Raw genomic sequence first — 25,023 nt, 5'->3', positions numbered from 1 at the left:
AAAGGTTATAAAGCCATTTCTAAAGCCATTTCTAAAGCTTTGGGAAAAAGAACATTAAGGCTCGTCTCATTTTTGCTAAAAAAACATCTCAATGATTGCTTTTGGGAAAATATTTTGTGGACCGACGAGACAAAAGTTGAACTTTTTGGAAGGTGCGTGTCCCGTTTCATCTGGCGTAGAAGTAACACAGCATTTCAGCAAAAGAACATCATACCAACAGTAAAATATGGTGGTGGTAGTGTGATGGTCTGGGGTTGTTTTGCTGCTTCAGGACCTGGAAGGCTTGCTGTGATAGATGGAACCATGAATTATACTCTCTACCAAAAAATCCTGAAGGAGAATGTCCGGCCATCTATTTGTCAACTCAAGCTGAAGCGATCTTGGGTGTTGCAGCAGGACAATGACCCAAAACACACCAGCAAATCCACCTCTGAATAGCTGAAGAAAAACAAAATAAAGACTTTGGAGTGGCCTAGTCAAAGTCCTGACCTGAATCCTATTGAGATGTTGTGGCATGACCTTAAAAAGGAGGTTCATACTAGAAAACCCTCAAATAAAGCTGAGTTACAACAATTCTGCAAAGATGAGTGGACCAAAATTCCTCCAGAGCGCTGTGAAAGACTCGTTGCAAGTTATCGCAAACGCTTGACTGCAGTTATTGCTAAGGGGTGGCTCAACCAGTTATTAGGTTCAGGGGGCAATTTCTTTTTCACACAGGGCCATGTAGGTTTTGAGGTTTTTTTTCTCACTAAATAATAAAAACCATCATTTAAAACTGCATTTTGTGTTCAATTATGTTATCTTTGACTAATAGTTAATGGTTTTTGATGAGCAGAAACATTTAAGTGTGACAAACATGCAAAAGAATAAGAAATCAGGAAGGGGGCAAATAGTTTTTCACACCACTGTATGTCCGCCCCTTAGGTAGGGCACTTCTGGCGCAGCGTACCGCAACTAGTGATTAGCAGAAATTACGCCCATGCGTAATTACGCATCATAATACGCAATTACGCATCGTAATCGTGATCATTACTGGCTGCATTTACAGTAGAATTACAACAGTTTTGAATAACATGCACCAGCAGCTTTCAAAGTAAATAAACTGAACTTTGGGAACTTATAATTTCTAAATGAATAATAATACTTGTGCACAAAAGCAAATGTGATAATTGTATGGGTTATAAAAAGTAGGAAAACACATTTTTATTGAAATCACTTAGGCTCCCTGCACACTGCAAATCCGTTTTCTGATTCTGATTCCGATTCTGTTTCCGATTCCGATTTTCAATTCCGATTGTCCCTGAATATATTCAACAGAAAAATGGATCAAAAAACGCAGCATGCAGTAAAGATTAAAAATCGGAACAGAGGTAAAAAACGATTAAAAAGCTGAATCGGAAATGCATGCAGTGTGCAAGAGGCCTAAGCATTGCTTTTTAGTAGGAGAGTTTTTCTGTCTCTTTAAGTCCCCTATACTCTCGTTGTTGGTTTGGGTCACCCCCAGCTGCTTGTTCTTCATTCTAAAAACGATGCATTTGCCCTGAGTAGTTAGCTGGACACGTTTGCTCAGTGCATTCTCCCAGCTGTCTTCAGCACGAGAGCTGCCCAGAGAGTTGTAGAGTTAATGTGTGAGCCGGTAACAGAATCCATCCCCTCTGTGACGTCCGGAGAGCGAGCTGACGACTCTGGAGACTGCTGAGAGTAACCGGCACCGCGCTCCACGCTCAGCTTGTGTATCTGCGGCAGCAGCGAGAGGGACTTGTTGTTGGCGACTTTGGGATTTGCTGTTGCCACCGTCCTCTATAATGGGAACAAACTGTAACAGGATGAGCTGCAGGTCACCTTAGAGGAGGTCAGTGCTGAGCCTCTAACCTGTGCCTGCTGGGCCTCATACAGAGATCGCTTACAGCAGTTGTCAGTGGGGTGCCTGAGCAGTTATACTTCAAGAGGCCCTGTAGTGACATATAGCAGAATGCAGTAGATTATTCAGGATACCCACATTACAGTAATTGTCCTGGTTGCAGCATCAGAGACACTTCCTATATCTATATATTGCTGTATATTGGCATGTAGCCCCGCCTTCCCAATGATGCTTAGCCTAGGCTATTTAGCTATACGTAATTCTTCTCCTAGAGTATTCTGTGAAACCAGGTGTATTGTGTACTGGCTTCGGTAATTATCTGTAAACGAACACTTCACAGAGATCACCTGGCAGAACTACAGATGTCACCACCTGTGATAAATTTCAGAATGTAAATCAGGGAGAGGAAAGATTTTACAATGACCAAACACTGACTAAATAATCTATAAATGAATACTGTAAAAAACATAAACAACAACAACAACAAAAAACTATATTTAGTATCACTGTTTATAAAAAAAAAGAAAATAAAGTGCATTTTCACAAATTATTTTTGAATGAAGTACAAATTACCAATTTTGCACATTTCTGTTAAAGGAATACTATCGATTCACATATTTTTTTCAATTGACACAGGAATTGTTTGGGAAGTGCTGCTAAGTACTGGTGTGTACATTTTAGTAGCAACTTCTTTGTTTACTGTTAGTAAACTTTGAAAGTATTTTGCTGAAACTGAGGGCTGACTGAGCCATGAGGAGAGGGGAAATTCCCCTCACACTTGATCAGTTAACTCTATGTGTAGCTCTGTGTGTGACAGAGAAGAGAGCTCCCAACAGCTGCAGCTCCTGTGTCCTGTGTTTCTGACTGACCTGTCTGAAGAGAGCAGAGGAAATGTAACTAATTGTCACAGCTTTTCATACTGTTTTTGCTTTCAGAGTTTGATATGTTTGATATTTGCTTTCTGTAGTCTGATATGCAACTCTGGCTGTGCATTGAAGCAGACATCCCTTCTGCAATTGATTTGTCCCAATATAGCTAAATCCTACCCTCAATAAATTACAGCTTTTGCCTCTGATATTTCAGTGATGAGCGAAAATGCAAATATTCTTTTCGCCGAATTTTCGCGAAAATAAGTACTATTTTCGTTTCGAAAGGCGAAAATTCGCCGAATATTTTCGCATTAATTTTCGCCTAAAGTCCGTTTTTTTCGCGTTGAATTTCTAAGCCCCCTTAAAAGCTAGAATCACCAAATTTGCAGGGTATATTAAGGAGGTGTGTGGGTACAAGAGGAAAAAGAAATTTTTCAAAAAGACCTTATAGTTTTTGAGAAAATCGACTTTAAAGTGTCAAAGGAAAAAAGTATACATTTAAATGCAGTAAATGACAGTTACTGTAGCAAACCTAGCAGTAGTGTAAATTTACTAATATCAAAAGAAAGGGCCAAGTGTAAGTGCCATGGGCTAAGTGCCAAGTGCAAACTGCCAAGTGCAAAGGGCCGAGTGCCAAGTGCAAAGGGCCAAGTGCCAAGAGCAAGTGCCAAGTGCAAACTGCCAAGTGCAAAGGGCCAAGTGCCAAGTGCAAAGGGCCAAGTGCCAAGAACAAGTGCCAAGTGCAAAGTGCAAACGGCCAAGTGCAAGTGCAAAGGGCCAAGGGTCAAAAGAAAAGGGCCAAGTGCAAAGAGCCCTTGGCTCTTGGCCCTTTGCCTTTGCACTTGGCCCTTTTTATTTGACACTTGGCCCTTTGCACTTGCACTTGGCCCTTTGCCTTTGCACTTTGCCTTTGCACTTGGCCCTTTGCACTTGCAATTGGCCCTTTGCCTTTGCACTTGGCCCTTTGCACTTGGCCCTTTGCACTTGGGCCTTTGCACTTGGCCCTTTGCACTTGGGCCTTTGCCCTTGCACTTGGCCCTTTGCACTTGGCCCTTTGCACTTGGCCCTTTGAACTTGAGCCTTGGCCCTTTGCACTTGGCCCTTTGCCCTTGGCCCTTTGCACTTGGCAGTTTGCACTTGGCACTTGGCCCTTTCTTTTGATATTAGTAATTTTACACTACCTCTAGGTTTGCTTAAAGGGATACTGTAGGGGGGGGGGTCGGGGGAAAATGAATTGAAGTTACCCAGAGCTTCTAATGGTCCCCCACAGAAATCCTGTGCCCGCGCAGCCACTCCCCAATGCTCCGGCCCTGCCTCCGGTTCACTTCTGGAATTTCAGACTTTAAAGTCTGAAAACCACTGCGCCTGCGTTGCCGTGTCCTCGCTTCCCCTGATGTCACCAGGAGTGCATGGCGCAGGCACAGACCATACTGGGCCTGCGTAGTATGCTCCTGGTACCATCAGCGGGAGTGAGGACACGGCAACGCAGGCGCAGTGGTTTTCAGACTTTAAAGTCTGAAATTCCAGAAGTGAACCAGAGGCGGGGCCGGAGCATTGGGGAGTGGCTGCGTGGGCACAGGATGTCTGTGGGGGACCATTAGAACCCCTGGGTAACGTCAACTCATTTTACCCCGACCCCCTCCAACAGTATCCCTTTAAGTAACTGTCATTTACTGCATTTAAATGTATACTTTTTTCCTTTGAAACTTTAAAATCGATTTTCTCAAAAACTATAAGGTATTTTTGAAAAATTTCTTTTTCCTCTTGTACCCACATATCTCTTTAATATACCCTGCAAATTTGGTGATTCTAGCTTTTAAGGGGGCTTAGATATTCAACGCGAAAAAACGGACTTTAGGCGAAAATTAATGCGAAAATATTAATGCGAAATTTCGCCTTTTGAAGCGAAAATAGTACTTATTTTCGCGAAAATTCGGCGAAAAAAAATGGCTTTGGCGAAAATTCGCAAGCAACACTGTGATATTTAACATGAAAAATAGGAAAATGTTTACACAGATACTTAGACATTATTTGCACATTGTCATTTTAGAACACTTGGGTATCGATAGTATTCCTTTAATTGAAGTTGTATGGTGGGATGAAGAAGACCTCTTAGTGTAATCTACAGTATAGATTGAATCATTTAATCACTTAAAGACAAACAGGCATATTAAAGTGTCCTGCTGGAGCCTCTTAACGGCTCCAGGACGTTTTTATAAGTTAAGCAGCGCTGCTGCCGCTGGGCGCATGCGCGCTCCCGCGCATGCACGCTCGCCCCATGTGCACGTGAGAAAAGTAAAACAAAAGCACAACAAAGGCAAAATACACCTTTATTTCTAAATAATATATTGTCACCATACTTTTTGGGACATAATTAAAATCTTGTGATGACCAGAACAAATAGGCAGATAAAATATGTGGGTTTTATGTACAGTAGCAGTGTTTATATTAAAACTATAATGAAATTGGAGAAATTGTCTATTTTTTCATTTTTCCTTGTTTCTCCCTTTAAAATGCATACAAAATAAAGTCATTACTGAAAACAAATATCAACCCCAAAAAGCCTAATTGGTGATGAAAAAAACAAGATATAGATCATTTCATTGTGATTAGTAGTGATTAAGCCATTGGCAAATGAAAGGGATGAGCACTGAAAGGTTAAAATCGCTCGTGTCCATTAAGGTAAAAAACGCTTTGGGGTGAAGTGGTTAAAGAGGAGCTGTTAGGTATAGGGTCTCAGAGTAAAACAACACATATATCAGTAGCTAAATATTGGCTGTACTTACATTACATATGCATTTCACTGTCCACGTTTGCATTTCACAGAATTTTTATATAGTATTTGCAGAGAATGATGCTCCTGACAGCTCATGGCAGGTTTCATGTTTGTCTGTCTTGTATGAAGCCAATTGTGATGTCATATCCTCCCTTTCCTTGCTTCCTGATGATTCGACTCACAAAAAAGATCAGGATCAAAGATCCTAATGGTTCATGATCCGGACAACACTACTGTGCAGTGAATATTAATTAGCCATGTGACTAGGAACAATAGCGGACTTCTGCAGTATACTCTAACGGAACATGTGCCCTGTGAACAGCACATTGATTTTTCAGTGCTGGCTGCTGTTACAAGCTGCTGTAACATGAGCCTGTAACTTCCCACTGTGAAAGCAGGCTTAGGGCGGGATAGAGAAATGAAGGGGAGGACCAAGGGAGTGCACTGGGGAGAAGAAGCAGCCCCAGAATGCTTTGCAGTATCTGTTATGCGTCCTGCCGACCTCCTTAGGAGCTTGGGAATATAGAGGCTTGCTGTTCATCAAATATCAAAGTAGGAGAGATTTTTAACTTCAGTATTGCTTTTTTGGCTTCCTTCTAAACTGTTTAACACAGGAGAATAGAGGTTTAAATTAGCTTTTGCAGCCTGACAGTTACTCTTTAAATTCATAGTTAGGATTCATTTTAGGATTTATGTCTTGAATATTGTTGCGTGTGATTGTTCCCAGAATATTTCAGTGGGATTGAGCTCATGACTTAAAGTTTACCCAAGGTAAAAATAAACTGATGAGATAAACAATTGTATTTATCCTCATGCGCGTAAAAATTGTATCTAATCAGTGGCAGTTTAATAAAGGAAACATCCAAGCTTTTAAAAAAAAAGATCCACTTACCTGGGGCTTCCTCCAGCCCGTGGCAGCCGTCCTGTGACCTTACCGCAGCTCTGGGGGCTCCCGGTCTTCTCCGTTGCAGAACCCGACCTCTCCTACTGTGCCTGCGCAGTACAGTCCTGATGATGTGGGAGGGACCACATGTCCCGCGCTGTGGAGCGCAGAAGATGCCGACCCAGAAACCACCTGTCGAGGTCGGGTTTTGAAATGGAGAAGACCGGGAGCCTCCAGAGCTGCGGCGGGGGCACAGGACGGCTGTCACCGCCTGGAGGAAGCCCCAGGTAAGTGGATCTTTTTTTTGATAGCTTGAACACTCACTTTAAGTGTCCCGGACTTAGAATACATGAACTATTGACCTTTTTACTGTATATCTCTCACCTGAGCTCAGAAGTTGTATTCTGCCAGAAAAATGTTTATGGCTGTAATCAGTAAGCATTACTGTAACTCTGTTACAGTCGCTCACTTTATACACATCACGTCCAGAGTGAGTGTGAAGAGGAGCTCTATCCCCCGGGGGAACTCTATTTAGTTAACCCCTGATCGGTGAGCAGATTGTTGCCTAGAGCAACTTGTGTCTTGATAAAGGGGCACTACGTGGCTCCGAAACATTGGCTTTTAAGCATTGCAAGCCACAATAAAGATTTTAATGGATGTGGCAGCTTTTGCCTTTTTAGATTAAGGTTATGACTCTCACTCAAAGAGAAACTTTACCAAAAGATAATACTGTAGTAGGAAAAAATTATAATTGAAGGCATTGCAAAGTGAGAAGTTACTCATTAGAAGAGAGATCAAGAAATGATGGATACTCACCATTTAATTTGTTCATGCTGTTGAAACCTTTACAAACCTGCAGGTCATCATCCTTACTGCTGACTGGCATAAAAAAGCACCAACTGTGTTTTTCTATAAACATGCCCACTAACAACATGATAGGCTGAGAGGTTGGGATATTGGCATGTCCATGGCGCTGGCATCACACTGTGGAGAGGTTTTACCTCAATATCAGCCACACAGATGTCCCTGACGAACTATTAGATAAAAGGTAACAATTTATCTTAGGAAAGGAGTTCTCTAGGCTATATATTCCGCTTGGGGTTGAGCTCATTTTTGCATTAAGGTTCCTCTGTACGCATAATGTGATACATAATTTTCACTTTAGAAGTCATTCATGCAACAATCTATAAATGTCTAATCTTGCCCCCCTTTTTTGTGCTTACTTCTGCAGGTAAAAGTTTGGTTCCAGAACCGCAGGATGAAATGGAAGAGAGTGAAAGGTGGGCAGCAGGGAGCTGCGGCCAGGGAGAAAGAACTGGTAAATGTGAAAAAAGGAACTCTACTACCCTCGGAACTCTCCGGAATGGGCGCGGCGGGCCTCCAGCATACCGCTGACTCGTTAGCCAATGATGATAGCCATGACAGCGACCAGAGCTCAGAACATGCCCACTTGTGATACTGGACACGCTATGGACTCCTAACAAGATTTGTTCTCAGGAAAGACAAATAACATGGAAAAGATTGGCTGACACGATCGCTGATTTTCAGGATCTATACTCTGATTTATGCAAAGAAGACTTACATTAAGGACTGCACTATGGTCTTACTCATGAATTGTTAATACAGCTAAGGAGAACTGGGCCGGGACAAAAACAAGCAAAGAAGGATAATGCCTAAGGCATGAGACAGCTTGGTGCCACGAGTCCACGTTTTCTAAATTTTTGTCTTAAAGGGGTTGACTATCAACAGAAAATATTCTTCTACTCACTTGTACTCAGTAATCATTACCTTCTTCTGTCTTCTTTCCTGTCATTTCTGTCACCAGTGTTTATGGATTTTTTTTTACTTTATCAACAAGGGCAGGCGTGTGTTAATTATAGTTTTTCTGAGATAAAAGAGAGCACTGGATTGTGGTTTGTTATGCAGTGAAGATGAGTCAAAGAGACTTTAAAACCTTTTGTCATTCAAATCAAAAATTTCAGATCTCCACACTTAGGTCTACCAGTGCCCATCTCTTGAGCCTTAAGGTGGCCACACACCATAAATATTTTTAAATTTCTTTTTAATTCAAGGTTTACAATCAATTTCTTCTGATTGTAACATTTAAAACATCTGACCAATGTACCAAACACATATGTTTAATTTTTCCCCATTTGTAAAAAGAAAAAAAAGAAAAACCCTGAGAAAATGTATTGGGGGGAAAAAAAAGGAATTGACAATCTACTCTACCCCATTCAATTTGATTAAAAATTGAACAAAAAAAAATCCACCACTCCTGATCGACTTATATTGAATAAAAACTGGAATTTCTTGTTCAAATTAAAAAAACAACAACTTTCAATTCTTTGGGACATCCAATCGTTTTTGTTGAATTGCTGCAATATCGAGTTATTTAATTGTATTGTGTGTGGCCACCTTTATGATCAGTCTATGGGTGACCTCACTGACAAAAAGTGAGGAACGCGTGACCTCACTGGTGAAAAATGAGGGACAGCAGGTGGCAGGGAAATTATCTGAGCTTAAGGTCATCATTTAAACATGATATTTAAATAACAGACTCCCTTGATAAAGCTAAAGGTATTGCAGACACCTCTTGATGTCTGGATCTTATTCACGGTAAAGTTTAACAATGAAAACTGAAGATAGGCTTTCTAGAATGGCCACCTTTACATTATATTTAGCTGTTGCCTATAACTAACATAACAGGCGAGACTTGGGCTTTCATTGGGGTAGGAAGCAGAGAGCTTGATGAAAAAATATTGACGGTAAAAAATAATTTCCAGAAAGCAAACAAATGTGAGTTGTATCCCAGAGCAAACAAAAAAGTTACCCCAATTGAATATATTTATTTATGAAGAATAAATAAATACATAAGAAAAAAAAAAAAAACTAAAACAAAACACTAACAAACCCCGAAGAAGGTTCAGAAGAACTTGGATGAGACAACAATTTTTTTTTTCTTTCTTTTACATGAGCAACCCCTTTATGCCCACAACCTCCGCCTGACATTAATTAAGCTGTTGATGCATTTCTAAACTCAGAAGATTGTGTCCTTTTGTGGACTATGTGTCTCGGGGAATGAGAAGGACATCCTTGCTATGAGTGCCAAAGCCTTGGCCCGGCACAGATGATCAACTTAATTGGTTTGAAACATTCCAGTACTTTAGATAACGACTCCGATGACTATGGTCAGGTTACATTGCTTTTGCTTGCACTGACATTTACAAAACAAGAACAAAAAAAGAAAAGAAAAGAAAAATGTTAATTTTTTTAAAAAAAAGTTAATTTTGCTTTTATAGTTCTGAATAGAGAGAGGAATGTTAGGAAGCTTATTTTTTACTGTACTTACCTCCACTCGGGGGCCATATGCAATTACATTTTTCTCCTGAGTTTTCTCCTAGGGGATAATTTTTCATCTTCAAGTTAAATTAACTTTTTAGCACTTTGCAAAGGGAAAAGTACCAAAAAGTACTGTCACAATTATTTTGAGTATTAGTTTGCTTACTGGTGGTGTAAAAAGCATTTTATTTACAAGGAAGGAAAAGATCATCGAGGAGAAAACTCCGTTGAAAAAGGGAATTGCATATGGCCCAGGAAATCTTCCCTCACGTCTCATCTTTTAAGCTCTGTACACACACTAGATTGCAGTCGTCGGAAAATGAGCGATCCCTGTTGATTAGCAGCAAGCAAATGACATTGGCGCACATTTAAATTTAGCGACAGCACAACTACGGCCTCCCGGTCACATTGTAACTGGAAGTGCGAGATTTGCAACACATGAGTTTTTAGAAGGAACAAAAAACATTTGCCATTGTGCAGTACGAATGATTAACATAGATTGATGTCCGAACTGATCTATCAGGATGGATCGGTCTACATAGACCATAATCGCTGTCTTTTATCATCATTGGGGCATTTATTTTTTATGTTTATCAGCCGACCCATCGTTTAACGTTCCTTCTTGAAGACCATCGTCTAGTGTGTGTATGGAACTTAAGACAGCTGATGGTAGTTCAGAAAATGAGAGGACTTCCAAAATGTTACTGCTATTACCAGTACAGGGCTTACAGATACGTTTCCCAAACAGAACAGTTGAGACTGCTGTCAAAGGTAAGATGTCCTCTGTTATGTGTTGAAAATAAGCATTGAGGGAAGATCTCCCCAAAGGGAGAGTGGACAGTAAGAGCTTCTAACTCATCAAAAACCTTCCAAAAAAAAATGCCTTGACTTTAATTTTAATAGTTTTCTTTTTTTTGTAAGTTTGAATGAGTTTGAGTTTAAATTATATTATAATACAACCCTGGCCACCTACAAATGTCTTACGGAAGGGCAAGATACTAACCGCACCCACAATGAAACCAACTTTGTAGAATAAAGATGAACTTAACATTTTGTGTAAGGTAAAAAAATATTATTTAATGTTGGGACTACCTTGATGATAAATAAGTATATTAATACATTTAGCTATTATAAGAATAATGTGAGATATTTATTCCGACACTCCAGGGCAAAATATAGTAATTAGTTCTATGAAGGAAATCTAAAGTCCCTCCTGGAAAAACAATTTCTGTGTTGAGTATCAAAAATAATTAGCAGGATTTTTGGTTTCTCCAGTAAACAAAAATGGCTATTTCCTGTAGTGTTGCAGCAAGGCAGTGATTCCGCTATTTTGGGTTAAACAGTCACCATCACTCGCTCCTATTTATGGAATAGTTGCAGTGTCAAGACCTTACTTTGAGGTTCAACCCACCTTCATAACTCCATAACTTCCCATTGTTATCACTAGACTATCATTGTGTTGCTCATAGCAATGGTGCAGCATGATGGCGTAGTGGCTGTTTCCTCTTAGAGTCCCAGGTTTGATGCCTGGACTGGACGCTATGTGCCTGGTGTTTGTGTGCTTCAATACTGGAAGGTTAACTGGTGGGGATAAGGCAGAGCTGTCCAACTCCAGTTCTCAAGGCCCATATCCATGTCAGGGTTTAGGATGGACTGATAAACATGTTCTACTTGATGAACGTAATGAGCTAATTAAGATTACGAAAATGTTGTGTAACTGTTCACAATTATGGCTATATGTAATTAAGAGTTGGACATTCAACTGATTTCATGTAATCCCATATATTCTATCTATCACTCCCCCACACATGCACCAAAATAGCTACCTATATTAAGGGGAAGGGTGGGAACAAGTCTGAAAAATAATGTCTCAAAATGACCTTGCCGTTTTCGAGCAAATAGATTTTTAAAATGCAAAGACAAAATGATTTTTAAACTCAGAAAAATTACAGTTTAAAAACATTTGTCCTGCATTTTTTTAAATCCAGTTTTTCAAAAACTACAAGGTCTTTTTGAAAAAATTGTTTGCCTCGTTCCCACTATTCCCCGTAACATACCAAAAAGTTTTAAAACAGGATGATACCATTTATTGGCATAATCACACCTAGCAATTTTAGTGGTGATAGCATGTACTGTATGGAGGTTTTGCTATTAACCTCTAAATTAAACACGAAATTACATGAAAATTACACAAAATTGATAAATTATTATTCCTGATTAAAGTTACATGCAAAATTAATTTAGATTTTACCCCAAATTTCACATTATGATTTTACAAAATTTGTGCTCATCACTACCTCGGGGTCCATATTCATGCCAGGGCTTAGGATAGGTTGAGAATTGAAGAAATATGTTCTGCTAGATGCACCACGCCTTTCCTGATTTGTTCCCATCATATAATTTTAAATGTGCCAAAAATGTGTGAGGACCTCAGCCCCCGAGGTCTGGAGTTGGACAGCACTGCGATAAAATAATCCAACCTAGACTACCAAGGGTAGCAGATCAGGACTGGGTTACACACACAACAATAATATACAAACACATGGCCAGGTCATTATATTGAGTGCACTATAATAGGCAATTGCTCTCCTTAACTTCCAAATTTTTGGTCTATGGAAGAAAAGTGCTTTACAAGACTTACCTTATTCATTTAAGAAGAGGTTATCTGTAAGCTTGTCCCAGGATGAAGATCTAACCTCCTATAGCAGGTAGAAGTTATTCTTACACATAATTATTAGAGATGGTCAATAGAATGCACAATTTCCAACTTATATCGAAATTTAAAGCAAACTTCACGAGCCTCGAAAGTGAGCAACAGATGCACTTCCAAACAATATAGATTAGGCTAATTCCAAGCTCTATGCAATTTCTGCATGCAAGCCAGAAAAATAGCATCTTTTTGGCCATCTGTACTTTTGTCCTTACTGTAAAAGTGACCACATATCTAGCAATTTCGGTGGCCGATCGACCAATAGACAAAACCCTCTCTGATCACATCTGATTGGAGAGATATATAAGCCGCCATAAAACACAGGCCAATTTCCAATATATTTTACCATGAAATCTCTTGGGAATTGATCTAGTGACACCACCCCGGCTCTGCGTCCCCCCAAATGTACATGCCCCCTCCTGGCCCATGCAATAACTCTTACCCTACTTAGTTGCCAGCATATTGCACATGGGGCGTATGGCGTATGGTGTCAGGTGCACCATATTGGGGGGGAGGGCGGCGAACATGTACACGTACCACTGTGCACATCCTGTACCAAAGTTTTCCAGCATGTACGATAGATACACATGACCAATTTCATCCATAAATTGGTCAAATTGTTGATTGGGAATAATTTATAATAATTATTAAATCTGATGGTCAATTGGCTACCAAGTCTACAGATGTATGGCCACCTTAAGAGGAGAAAGGAGGATCTGATGGCAAAGGGCCTTGAAACTGAAAGAATGGAGGTATGGGGGAGTATTGAAGCATAAGATAACTGTTTGCACTGTAAGTGCCCAGTAAAGATGGGCAAGTGATATAAAGCTAAATTCTTTCTTCCAAAAGAAAATGCTGAAAAAATATATAAACATATTTTCTGTAGATAATTTTAATTTTTTTTTTCATGGAACTATTTACTAATATTTGCATTGAAGCAAGCATCATTTTTATTCTATTTTTTATAGTTTTAATTTGAATGTGTTGTGTTTAATAATGGACACACACAGAATAAACTAATGTGACAACCATACTAGGTGATCATATGACTTAGATCTTTATTGTCATCAAAGAGTTACAATGAAAATTTCAGCAAAAGTTGCTCCATTCTGCAAATAAACATCAGTTTAAATATGCACGCCTGCAAAAAAAAAGTATTGAAATAACTGTAAAAACACCTGGCTGGTTTTGGATATTTTTACTTATTATTTTCACTAATTGATCAATCCTACGATAAGCTGTTTCAAAATCAACAGCATTGATTTTGACAGTTTTTCAAAAAAATTGGATTACTTTTTTTTTTTGTTAATGCAACGTATGATTAAAAATAGCTACAGCTCAGTGAAAACAGAAAATGACAGGTAGCAACCTAAAAACGTACGTTTATAAAACAATTCAAACATTTTTTAATTTATCTCTTTGTAACCCCTGGTATTCAAACAATTTTACTAAAAGTAACTATTTCAAAGATTTTCAATAATAGGAGGTCAACATTTTGTCACAACCTTGACAAAAAAATGATAATTGTAATTGTGTCATTCAAAATGTTTTTTTAAAGTTGTTCCAAATGTGGAAGAAAAAAACACTATTTATGAAATAAGGATTAGGAAGGACGATGACTTTATCTCTGTAAATACACATCTCATTACAATACTGCAATGTACTCATGTATAGACTCAAAACGTTTCCTTTCTTCAACTCTTCTTTTCACTTTTTAAAAAGGAAGTCGTATTCCCCTTGCACTTTTTCATTCAGGAAGGTGGATAAGGATGGCTGAAAGAATCTGTGGTCATAGTCGTAAAGTAAATTTTAGGGCCAAGTCAGATGAGCATTTTGATGTTTAAATTGTCTTGTCCCTTGTGACGATAAGCATGACTCATGTTAAAAGATATGCTGAACTGATGTCTTAATTATCAAATGAAACAAAACTACAGTGTGATTTTCAGTTAAATATGCTGCACTCTACTACACAAATCAGACTTTACTTAAAGGGACACCATGGCGAAAAATGATGCTGTTCTATTATCGCCACCATCAGTTTTTTAATATGGACAGCATAAATTTCACCATAGAATGTTAAAAAAAATAGCTCTTTTCCCCAATTCTACTCTCCTACACAGCTGAGCTGCATCATTAAATCAGCTGTTCCTGATAAAAATTGATGGGCTGGGCTGCCCTGCTTTCTAACCACTAGCATACACTCTGCTTACAGCTGATTTATAACGTGGCTCAAACACTACAGAGCCATGCTGTTGCTTTTTACATTTAACTAGCCAAGTAAATAAATAAACAGGCTGCTAATTAGTTACTTACTTAGCTAGTTACAAGTGAAAAGCAACAGCACGGCTCTAAAGTGTGTGAGCCGCATTATAAATCAGCTGTAGCAGATTGTCTGCTAGCAGTTTAGTGAGGTAAGGGAACAACGCAGACCTTCTCTTTTTATCAGGAACAGCTGGTTAAATGATGCAGTTCAGTTGTGTAGGAGAGTAGAATTGGTGTTAGGAGCTATTTTTTTAACACAAGCTCTATGGTGAAATGTATACTGTCCATATTATGGTGGGGATAATGGAACAGCATCATTTTCGCCCTTTTAAAGAAATTGGAGTAACTTCATGTGCTACATAAACTCAATTGTACTGCTGTTTCAAAGGGAATGTTTAGGTTTTTTTATATATATTTTTATAATTAGAGATTTATGAGATATTACATGTGAATGCTTGATTATTCTGAGGACTCTCCTTGGTGAGCTAACCAACAATATCTGTTAGCAGAAGAGCATTTTGTGTTACTTCTGTAGTTAAAAAAAAAGCCTTCAACATTACAGAAGGCAAGTGACCTAACCCATTAGGCACATATGCAATTCACTTTTTCCTTCTGAGTTTTCTCTTATGCTGGGCATACACAGTAAGTTTTATGCGCCGGATTGAGCCACTGGCTCGATCCAGGCACATCCCCGCTCATCCCAGCCAGCGCCTGGATCGATCCCTGCTCGTCCCCGCGGGCGCACCTTATCTTTCGCCCGCTTCCCCGCTATTGTCCGCCCGCGGGGATCGAGCAGGGAGTCGATCCGGCGGGTCATCGGACCTGTCGAAAATTATCATTCGAGCCATCAGTGGCTCGATTGATAAGGAACAAACTTTCCGTGTATGCTCAGCATTAGGTGATATTTTCAAACCTTGTCATAAAATGCATTTAAACCACCAGCAAGAAAGAAAATTCTCAGAATAATTTTGATAGTACTTTTCACCTACTTTTAAGTACTTTTTCAATTGTAAAATGCTTAAAAGTTATTTTGAAGAAAAAAAAATATTGCATATGAGGCCTTGGCAGATTATTTTTTAATCACATCGGCCCTGATTCAATTAACTCTTTTCGTAGGAGATACTTTTTCATCTTCTCTTTGATATAACCTTTTCAGCACTTTGCAATAAAAAAAAAAAAAAAAAAGGAAATGAAAAAGTACTATCATGATTATTTTGAGTATTTTCTTTGTTGCTGGTGGCTTAAAAGGCAGTTTATTGACAACAAGCTATGAAACTATCACCCAGGAGAAAAACGTTACTTGAATCAGGGCCATTGTGCACTATGGAGACCTCTCTAAAATTCAAAACTTGCCACGGGAAAGTAAATTACAGTAAGTTAATTTGTAATATTTCACATTTGTCAAATAAAAAACAAACCACATCATTTTAAAAAATGATTTTTCAACACTGTTCCTAGTAAATAAAACAACAGGAAAATGTGTTTTTGCATGTAGGGTACCAGCTAATCAGATGAGGTAATTGAATAAATCAATAAAATTCCACTATTCCATTTAAATATAGATTTACTGTAGGAACAGTGCAAAGCAGGGCCAGATTTACCATAAGGCATTGCAGGCACGTGCCTACAGCCGCCGGATGATGGAAAGGTGGTTCACTACCCCCCTACCTTATGCAGAGTCCTGATGAGCGTGTAAATGAGTGGTTACTATTTTTCTGTGCATAATAATAAAATTCATAAAATTAATTCACACAAAAATGTATCTAAATAACTTTTTCAATTGTGCACCATTTCAATCATGTGCATGTAGCAGAACGTACACACACATGATTGCAAATGCACAATTATTATTTGACTATGACCCAGGTAAGGTTTTTTTTAATTTTGTCACTTGTACCACTATAATAAATAATATCTGGGCCAGATTTGCATTGTGCTTTTTAACATACTGTGGAGTTTTTAATCAAGTAGTAGTACAACACATAGAGACAAAAGTACTAAGTAATACTTCTCAGCATAAAGAAACACAAGTCTTCCTGCCACACCCTGTTTTGTCGCCCTATGCCATGGCCTGTAGTGCCTTTCCACAAATAAGGTCCTGTCACTTTGAAAAGAAAAAAAAGAAGGTAATTTTTGTTACCTTGTATAGTTAGTGATAGAAATGTCTTCTTTACGCCATTATTTATTTATGTGTGTAGCATTATCTCCTAATGTTGCTGTTGGGACATGACACAAGAAAGAGAAAGATGGCTACCACAAGAATGCTAAATCGGGGATCCCATTTAGACTATATTCACCATTCTTACTTTCAGGCAATAAAATCCTTGGTTTACATTAAAGGAATGGATTGAAAATGTTTATGAGTAAAGACTAGCCATGGATGTACTTTGACTGTGTATATAGTATGTATGCATTAGAAAATTCTCATTTACCAAGAAAAAATTAAGTCATAGCAAAAAACATTGTTTGTACTTTGTAAAAATGTTCAAGATGATGTTCAATAAAATTAATCATTTTTAACTACAAAATGTTTGTCAACTTTGATTAGAATTAGTATCTATATTCCAATATGTTTTAGAGCTGTGCCATAAGTTTAGTAGTAATTAAAGAGGAATTCCAGTGAAAATTATGTAATAAAAAAGTGCTTCATTTTTACAATAATTATGTATAAATGTTGTAAAATCTTTCCTCTCCCTGATTTATGTTTTGACATTTATCATATGGTGCCATTTTTACTGCTGGCAGGTGATGTCAGTGGAAGTAGCTGCTGCTTTCTTTTTTGGCAGTTGGAAACAGTTGGAAACAGCTAATTCCCACAATGCAATGAGATTCACAGACAGAAAACTGCCCGGAAAATGGTCCTCACAGTCTCCTGTGGGAGGGGTTTCACCACAATATCAGCCATACAGCGCTCCCTGGTGATCCGTTTGAGAAAAGGAATAGATTTCTCATGGGAAAGGGGGTATCAGCTACTGATTGGGATGAAGTTCAATTGTTGGTCACGGTTTATCTTTAAGAACAGTTAGGCCTGAGACACCCTGAGACACCCTGTGAGTGCTTTCTGAGTGCTTTTCTGACCATCAGCATTGTCTATGTGTTTGTTTTTTTTTAAACGTTCCCATTGACTTGCATTAAAATTGCGATTTTTGAAAAAACATGATGGCAGTGATTTTTCCACGATTTTACTGTGATTTTAATGCAAGTCAATGGGAGCATTTTTTTTTAAATGCTCAGACAGAGCTGATGGTCAAGAAAAGCACTCACAGTGTGTCTTAGGCCTAGGGGGATCAATGCGGTGTTAAAGAGGCCCTGTAATGCCATGTAGTAAATGCAGTAAATCATTCAGTAATAAATGCTTCCGGCCACAGGCGCATGTTCATGGGCGTCACCGGGCAGCACCTGTGCATTGCTCACAGTAGCTCCGAGGGTCTTTACACCATAGCGGAGGGGAATGGCGATGAATGGGGAAGCAGTGGGCATGAGGCCTGCACACTACTCATGCCCATTGCTTTCCCCGTTTTGAAAGTTTTTGAGAGCTAAGGCATCATTTATTAAAGAAAGTCTATTTTAAAGGTCATGGCACTTATGCAATTAACTTTTTTCTACTGAGTTTTCTCCTAGGCAGGAATTTTTGATCTTCTCTTTAACATACATTTTTAGTAATTTGTAATTAAAAAACTCTCAAAAAGTAGATTAAAAAGTACTCTCAAAATTATTTTAAAGAGACTCCGTAACAAAAATTGCATCCTGTTTTTTATCATCCTACAAGTTCCAAAAGCTATTCTAATGTGTTTTGGCTTACTGCAGCACTTTGTACTATCACAGTCTCTGTAAATAAATCAATGTATCTTTCCCTTGTCAGACTTGTCAGCCTGTGTCTGGAAGGCTGCCAAGTTCTTCAGTGTTGTGGTTCTGCTATGAACTCCCCCTTCCAGGCCCCTCTATGCACACTGCCTGTGTATTATTTAGATTAGAGCAGCTTCTCTCTTCACTCTTATCTTTTACAAGCTGGATAAATCGTCCTCTGAGCTGGCTGGGCTTTCACATACTGAAGAATTACAAACAAGGGCAAAGCTGTTTGCTGGAAGAAAAGAGCAGCCTGAAACTTCAGTGCATGGGGGAAAGAAACACACAAATGATCTCTTGAGATTCAAAAGGAAGGGTGTATACAGCCTGCTTGTGTATGGATGTATTTTCTATGTGTGGACATACTGTACATCAACCTACTTCCTGTTTTGGTGGCCATTTTGTTTGTTTATAAACAAACTTTTTAAAACTGTTTTTAACCACTTGTAATGCGGCGAGGAGCGGCAAAATTGTGTCAGAGGGTAATAGGAGATGTCCCCTAACGCACTGGTATGTTTACTTTTGTGCGATTTTAACAATACAGATTCTCTTTAAGTATTTTCTTACTTGCTGGTGGTTTAAAAAGCATTTTATTGGCAAGGCATGAAAATACCACACAGGAGAAAAGGAGAAGAAAAAGTTGCATATAGGCCCATGTAAGGTGTATTAACACATCTATTTTATCCCTGCCTAACTATGTTTAGTACTGTAAATAACAAACAAACAAAGAAATATATTTACAATTTTGCTAGCTCGCCCTTGTGGATGACTGAAAAGTTTTATAAGAAGAAAAGCATCGTTATTTGCCGCTATGGTGGACAAGTCTCACCTGGTGACAGTCAGTGACTGAAAACCAAGACTTTCAGTGGACCTGTTGTATCTACACCACATGGTAGCAAAACAAACACATTTTAGGAACAAAACTTACAAATCAAAGGCTAAGCAGCCAGCAAATAACATTTCAAAATATTCAGCTAAAGAAATAAAAAAATAAAAATACTTTTGTTGGTACTACATGTCATAAATAAAGTAAAAATAAAAACAACACTATTCATTACTTCTATTAACCTATTTATTACAATTGGGATTTACATTTTTATTTTCTAAATTAAAATTTAATTTTCTGGATTAAAATTATTTATTGCCTAGGGATATTTCAGTAGTAGTACTATAAGATTAACTCTGAAAAATCTTCCAAGTGAAGCCAGATTACTATGATTATTACACACAATACTAACTATTAATTGCTTATAGTTCTGTCCACTGGCAGTAAGACTCTGCCACTGTCAGAAGGAACTCTGTTACTGGTATTCTTTGCTTGTTAAAAACCCAAATGCACTCTGGGAGAGAGCTTCAACTCAACATCTTTTATTTTTTTTTTTATTCTGGATGTCTCTACCAGCATTGGGTAGCTTCCTGTAAGCATAATCATGTGACTGCAGCCCCGGAAAAAAAATAAATATATTTTTTAAGCTTTAAAACAAAAAAATACTTTTGCAGTGCTAAATGTTTTACGACACTTGAAGTGCAGAGGTTTTACTTTAGTATTGATGGTGGGGTGAGTGTAGTTTTGCTTAAAGTTAACCTCCAGACTAAATATCTACTCAGCAGCACTGAAAAGGCTTGGTGTTTCTTTAACAGTTTCACGGCATTAGAACCTTGTTTTTCTTACCCAAGCCTCATTTTTAGCTGCACAGAAGAAAACTGCCCAGGCATTTTTCCCCTGATGCTGTGCAAAGCATGATGGGATTTCTGATGTTGTTGTTCCCATTCTGCTGTCTTGGTGCAATTTTTTTTTTTTTTTGAATTTGAGATTTGAAGCCTAGCGTGTGCAGCTGGGAGGGGTGATCAGGACACAGGACAGTTGGAACTGTGTCACGTTGCCACCTGTCACCTCCTTTCAACCAAAAAGATGGCTGCCCCCATGAACAAGATGGCTGACCCCATGAAATCACAAACATTTGACTGTTCTTTTAAAACTGGGTAAGTTAGGGCTGGTGCACACCGAGCGGCTTTTTCAGCGTTTCTGCAGCCGCTTGCGGCTGCGGATACGCTTGGTCAATGTATCTCAATGGGGTGGTTCACACCTGAGCGGGAGGCGTTTTGCAGAAACGCATACTCCCGGGGTGAGGCATTTTTTGGATTGTGGATGCATTTCTGCCTCAATGTTAAGTATAGGAAAAATGCAAACCGCTCTGAAAAACGCCTGTGAGCGGTGTTGCTGGCGTTTTTGTTACAGAAGCTGTTCAGTAACAGCTTTACTGTAACAATATATGAAATCTACTACACCAAAACCGCTACACAAAACCGCAAAATGCTAGCTGAAACGCTACAGATAAAGAAGAAAAAGCGTTTCAAAATCTGCTAGCATTTTGCGGATCTGCTAGCGGGTTTTGGTGTGCATCAGGCCTAAGGCCTAGTGCACACCAGAGCGGTTCGGCTGCGGTTTGCGATCTGCTTGCGGGTGCGGATCCGCTTGGGTAATGTATTTCAATGGGCTGGTGCACACCAGAGCGGGAGGCATTTTGCAGAAACGCATACTCCCGGGCTGCTGCAGATTTTGGATTGCGGAGGCGTTTCTGCCTCAATGTTAAGTATAGGAAAACCGCAAACCGCTCTGAAAAACGGCAGTTCAGAGCGGTTTGCCAGGCGTTTTTGTTACAGAAGCTGTTCAGTAACAGCTTTACTGTAACAATATATGAAATCTACTACACCAAAACCGCTACACAAAACCGCAAAACGCTAGCTGAAACGCTACAGAAAAAGAAGAAAAAGCGTTTCAAAATCTGCTAGCATTTTACGGATCTGCTAGCGGGTTTTGGTGTGCACCAGGCCTAAGAGATTATATTACCTATCTATTTTAATTAATATAGCTAATGTAACTTAATGACAGTATCTTTGTTTAGGCTGACGTTCCCCTTTAAATATATCTGCAAAAGAAAATAAATATTTACTGCAGATAATTTAACAGAGAATTTTTTAAACTTATATATACGTTTAAGTTGAATTACTGTAAATGAACTTCACAATATTCATATTTTTATATATATATATATATATATATATATATATATATATATATATATATATATATATATATGTATATACTGTATATATATATATATATATATATATATATATATATAGGGTTTTTTTTCATTTAGGTTTACTAAATAATATGACAATTATAATATGATAATAGAAAGTCCACATATTTATAAACTGATATTTTATATTGTTTTTGTAAAATATCATCTTGGAGTAGAACCACAAGGTCATGTTTCCCGGCTAGTCTGCCTTAATTTCTCCTCTGTTTTTGATGTCTGTGAAAATATACTTTATTGCATGTGGGATACTCATACGAATGCTCCTTCAATGTTATGTTCAAAGTTGCCAAATCCTCACACCTCTTTACTGAGGTTTCCCAAGGTTCTCCATGACTCTGATCTCTTCCCTCTCTAGACCATCTCTGTTAGAGAACTTATTTCAACTTTTGGCCTCCACAACTACTTGTTTAATGATGATATCCTGATCTGCTTGCCTTCTCTTGATGTGTCTTCCGGTGTCCTAAGGCCCCGTTCACACTTGCGTTTTGCCATGCAAACGGACCGGATTCTGATCGGATCCTGATCGGATCAGGACCTGATCTGGATAGGAACCGTACGGTTCTGATCCGGATCCGATCCGGATCCGGTCCGTTTGCATCAGGCATGCATCAGGCTGCCATCCGGATCCGTGGGCAAAAAATAGCGAAATTTAAATAAAAAAATGTTGGGGTCAGCAGAAGGTGCACCTGGTGCACCTGTAGAATCAGGTTCCTCCGCTGTAGGCCTCACCTCCACCTCCGACATTCTGCCAAACAGCTACAGCACGTCTGTCACTGCTGCTCCACTCCAGACATGCTTGGCCCATGTGTCCCCATCCGAAATGGCCGCTTGGATACGCATAGGAAGTGGGGTAGAACGTCAGGTTTTTGTACGCAGTGTGTTCTGTGTCTTTTGTTTCCCATTGGTTTTTGTGTTCCGGATGGTGCTGTCAGGCTCAGGTCCGGCTCCGGTCCGGGTGCGTGGGCCGGAGATCCGGACCCAAAAAATAGCGCATGTTGGAAAAGTGTCCGGATCTGGTCCGGCTCCGTACTGTACGGAATGGACACGTGTGAACGTCCGCATAGCCTTTGCATTGCTATGCGGAACGTACGTTCCGTTTGTACAGTATACGGTCCGGATCCGGCTCGGCGAATCCGGACAGGGATTGCTAATGTGAACCGGGTCTAACTCAGGAGACATTGAAAGGCTTAGAGCATGTTCACATTATCTCTCACATTGACAACGGCGTCATCCTCCCCGTGGTGTTTCCCTCACTAGATTCTGAACTCTACAGTCCATCCTGAATGCTATTCAAAGATAGGACCACCCTTCCCCACCACTCTGAAGCCTTTCTCTGTCAATCCCTACACTTCACTTTATGAATTGTGATATGCTGAAAAGTTATCTTAAAGACCAGATGAAAAATGATCACTTAGGAGAAAACTTTGGAGAAAAAGTGAGGGCAAAAGAAGATGAGGCTGGCAAAGGCTAAGGTGGACAGACAGCATATGGGAGGCTATGAATGTGCCGATGCAACAGCTGAAAGAAGCTGTGATTGACAGGCACATCTGGGCCTATATGCAATTGACTATTTCTCCTGAGTTATCTCCTAGGAGATAATTTTCATATTATCTTTAAAATAACTTTTCACCATTTTACACAACTGAAAAAAGTATCAAAAAGTTGGTGAAAGGGTACTGTCAGAATTATTCTGAGAATTTTCTCGCTTGCTGTTGGTTTAAAGGGTATTTTATAGGCAAATTTGAAGATACCACCTAGGAGAAAAACGGAATATGTATATGGGCCATGGCGTGCAAACATACATAGGGTCATGAAGAGTCGGTGTCAATTAAATGCAGGAGGAGGTGTTCCCTATGTGAAAACGATGTCTCACAAATGAGTACAATAGCGTGCAGTGCGGACAAGCAAACAGCGCGCGTCACTGTGTATCACACTCAGGGGCAAACCCAGGATTTTCAAGGGGATATTCCTGAAAGGTCTCCTTCAGCCACTACAATACAGTATTGTATAATAATATGGTAGGACATCATGCTGGGTACACACTCTGCAATTTCCCATCCAACTGAGAGGATTTGACTATTATTTCCGACATGTTAGATCTGCTTCTGATCGACAACAGGATCGATCAGGAGCAGTTTGGATACTAATAATAATGAGGACAGCTGACATTGCTAATGAAGGGGAAAGTGAAGCATTCACACAGCAGAGTACAGGGCTGTGCTCATTCCTGGCTCTGTGCTCTGTACACGCTGCTGCTCCATGCTCTGTACACACGCTGCTGCTCCATGCTTTGTACACATGCTGCTGCTTCATGCTCTGTACACACACTGCTCCTCAATGCTCTATACACACACTGCTGCTCCATGCTTTGTACACATGCTGCTACTTCCTGCTCTGTACACACGCTGCTGCTCCATGCTCTGTACACACGCTGCTGCGCCATGCTTTGTACACATTCTGCTGCTTCCTGCTCTGTACACACGCTGCTGCTTCATGCTCTGTACACATTCTGCTGCTCCATGCTCTATACACACACTGCTGCTCCATGCTCTGTACACATGCTGGTGCTACATGCTCTGTACACACGCTGCTGCTCCATGCTCGGTACACAAGCTGCTGCTCCATGCTCTGTACACACACTGCTGCTCCATGCTCTGTACACACGCTGCTGCTCCATGCTCTTTACACATGCAGCTGCTCCATGCTCTGTACACATGCTGCTGCTCCATGCTGTATACACACACTGCTGCTCCATGCTGTATACACACACTGCTGCTCCATGCTCTGTACACACGCTGGTGCTACATGTTCTGTACACACGCTGCTGCTCCATGCTCTGTACACACACTGCTGCTCTATGCTCTGTACACACGCTGCTGCTCCATGCTCTTTACACATGCAGCTGCTCCATGCTCTGTACACATGCTGCTGCTCCATGCTGTATACACACACTGCTGCTCCATGCTGTATACACACACTGCTGCTCCATGCTCTGTACACATGCTGGTGCTACATGCTCTGTACACACGCTGCTGCTCCATGCTCTGTACACACGCTGCTGCTCCATGCTTTATACACACACTGCTTCTCCATGCTCTGTACACACACTGCTGCTCCATGCTCTGTACACATGCTGCTGCTCCATGCTCTGTACACACGCAGCTGTTCCATGCTCTGTACACACACTGCTGCTGCTGCTCCATGCTCTGTACACACACTGCTGCTCCATGTTCCATACACATGCTGCTGCTCCATGCTCTGTACACATGCTGCTGCTCTATGCTCTGTACACACACTGCTGCTCCATGCTCTATACACACGCTGCTGCTCCATGCTCTGTACACACACTGCTGCTCCATGCTTTGTACAC

At 39.8% G+C, this 25,023-nt stretch overlaps 1 protein-coding gene across 1 annotated transcript in view; it reads left to right on the top strand.

Annotated features, from left to right (window-relative positions):
• MEOX2 (mesenchyme homeobox 2) overlaps positions 1 to 13,661 on the top strand; it is a 168,467-nt gene extending 154,806 nt beyond the window's left edge. Inside the window, exon 3 of the mRNA XM_068235104.1 lies at positions 7,621 to 13,661. Coding sequence (XP_068091205.1) covers positions 7,621 to 7,845 — 225 coding nt within the window. The 3' untranslated portion in view covers positions 7,846 to 13,661. The remainder of the gene's footprint in view (positions 1 to 7,620) is intronic.
• The last annotated feature ends 11,362 nt before the right edge of the window (positions 13,662 to 25,023 follow it).

Source organism: Hyperolius riggenbachi, chromosome 5 (genome assembly GCF_040937935.1).
Source record: "Hyperolius riggenbachi isolate aHypRig1 chromosome 5, aHypRig1.pri, whole genome shotgun sequence".
Classification (NCBI taxonomy): domain Eukaryota; kingdom Metazoa; phylum Chordata; class Amphibia; order Anura; family Hyperoliidae; genus Hyperolius; species Hyperolius riggenbachi.
Note: the sequence above shows the minus strand (reverse complement) of the source record. Positions and strands in the feature narration are given on the sequence as shown.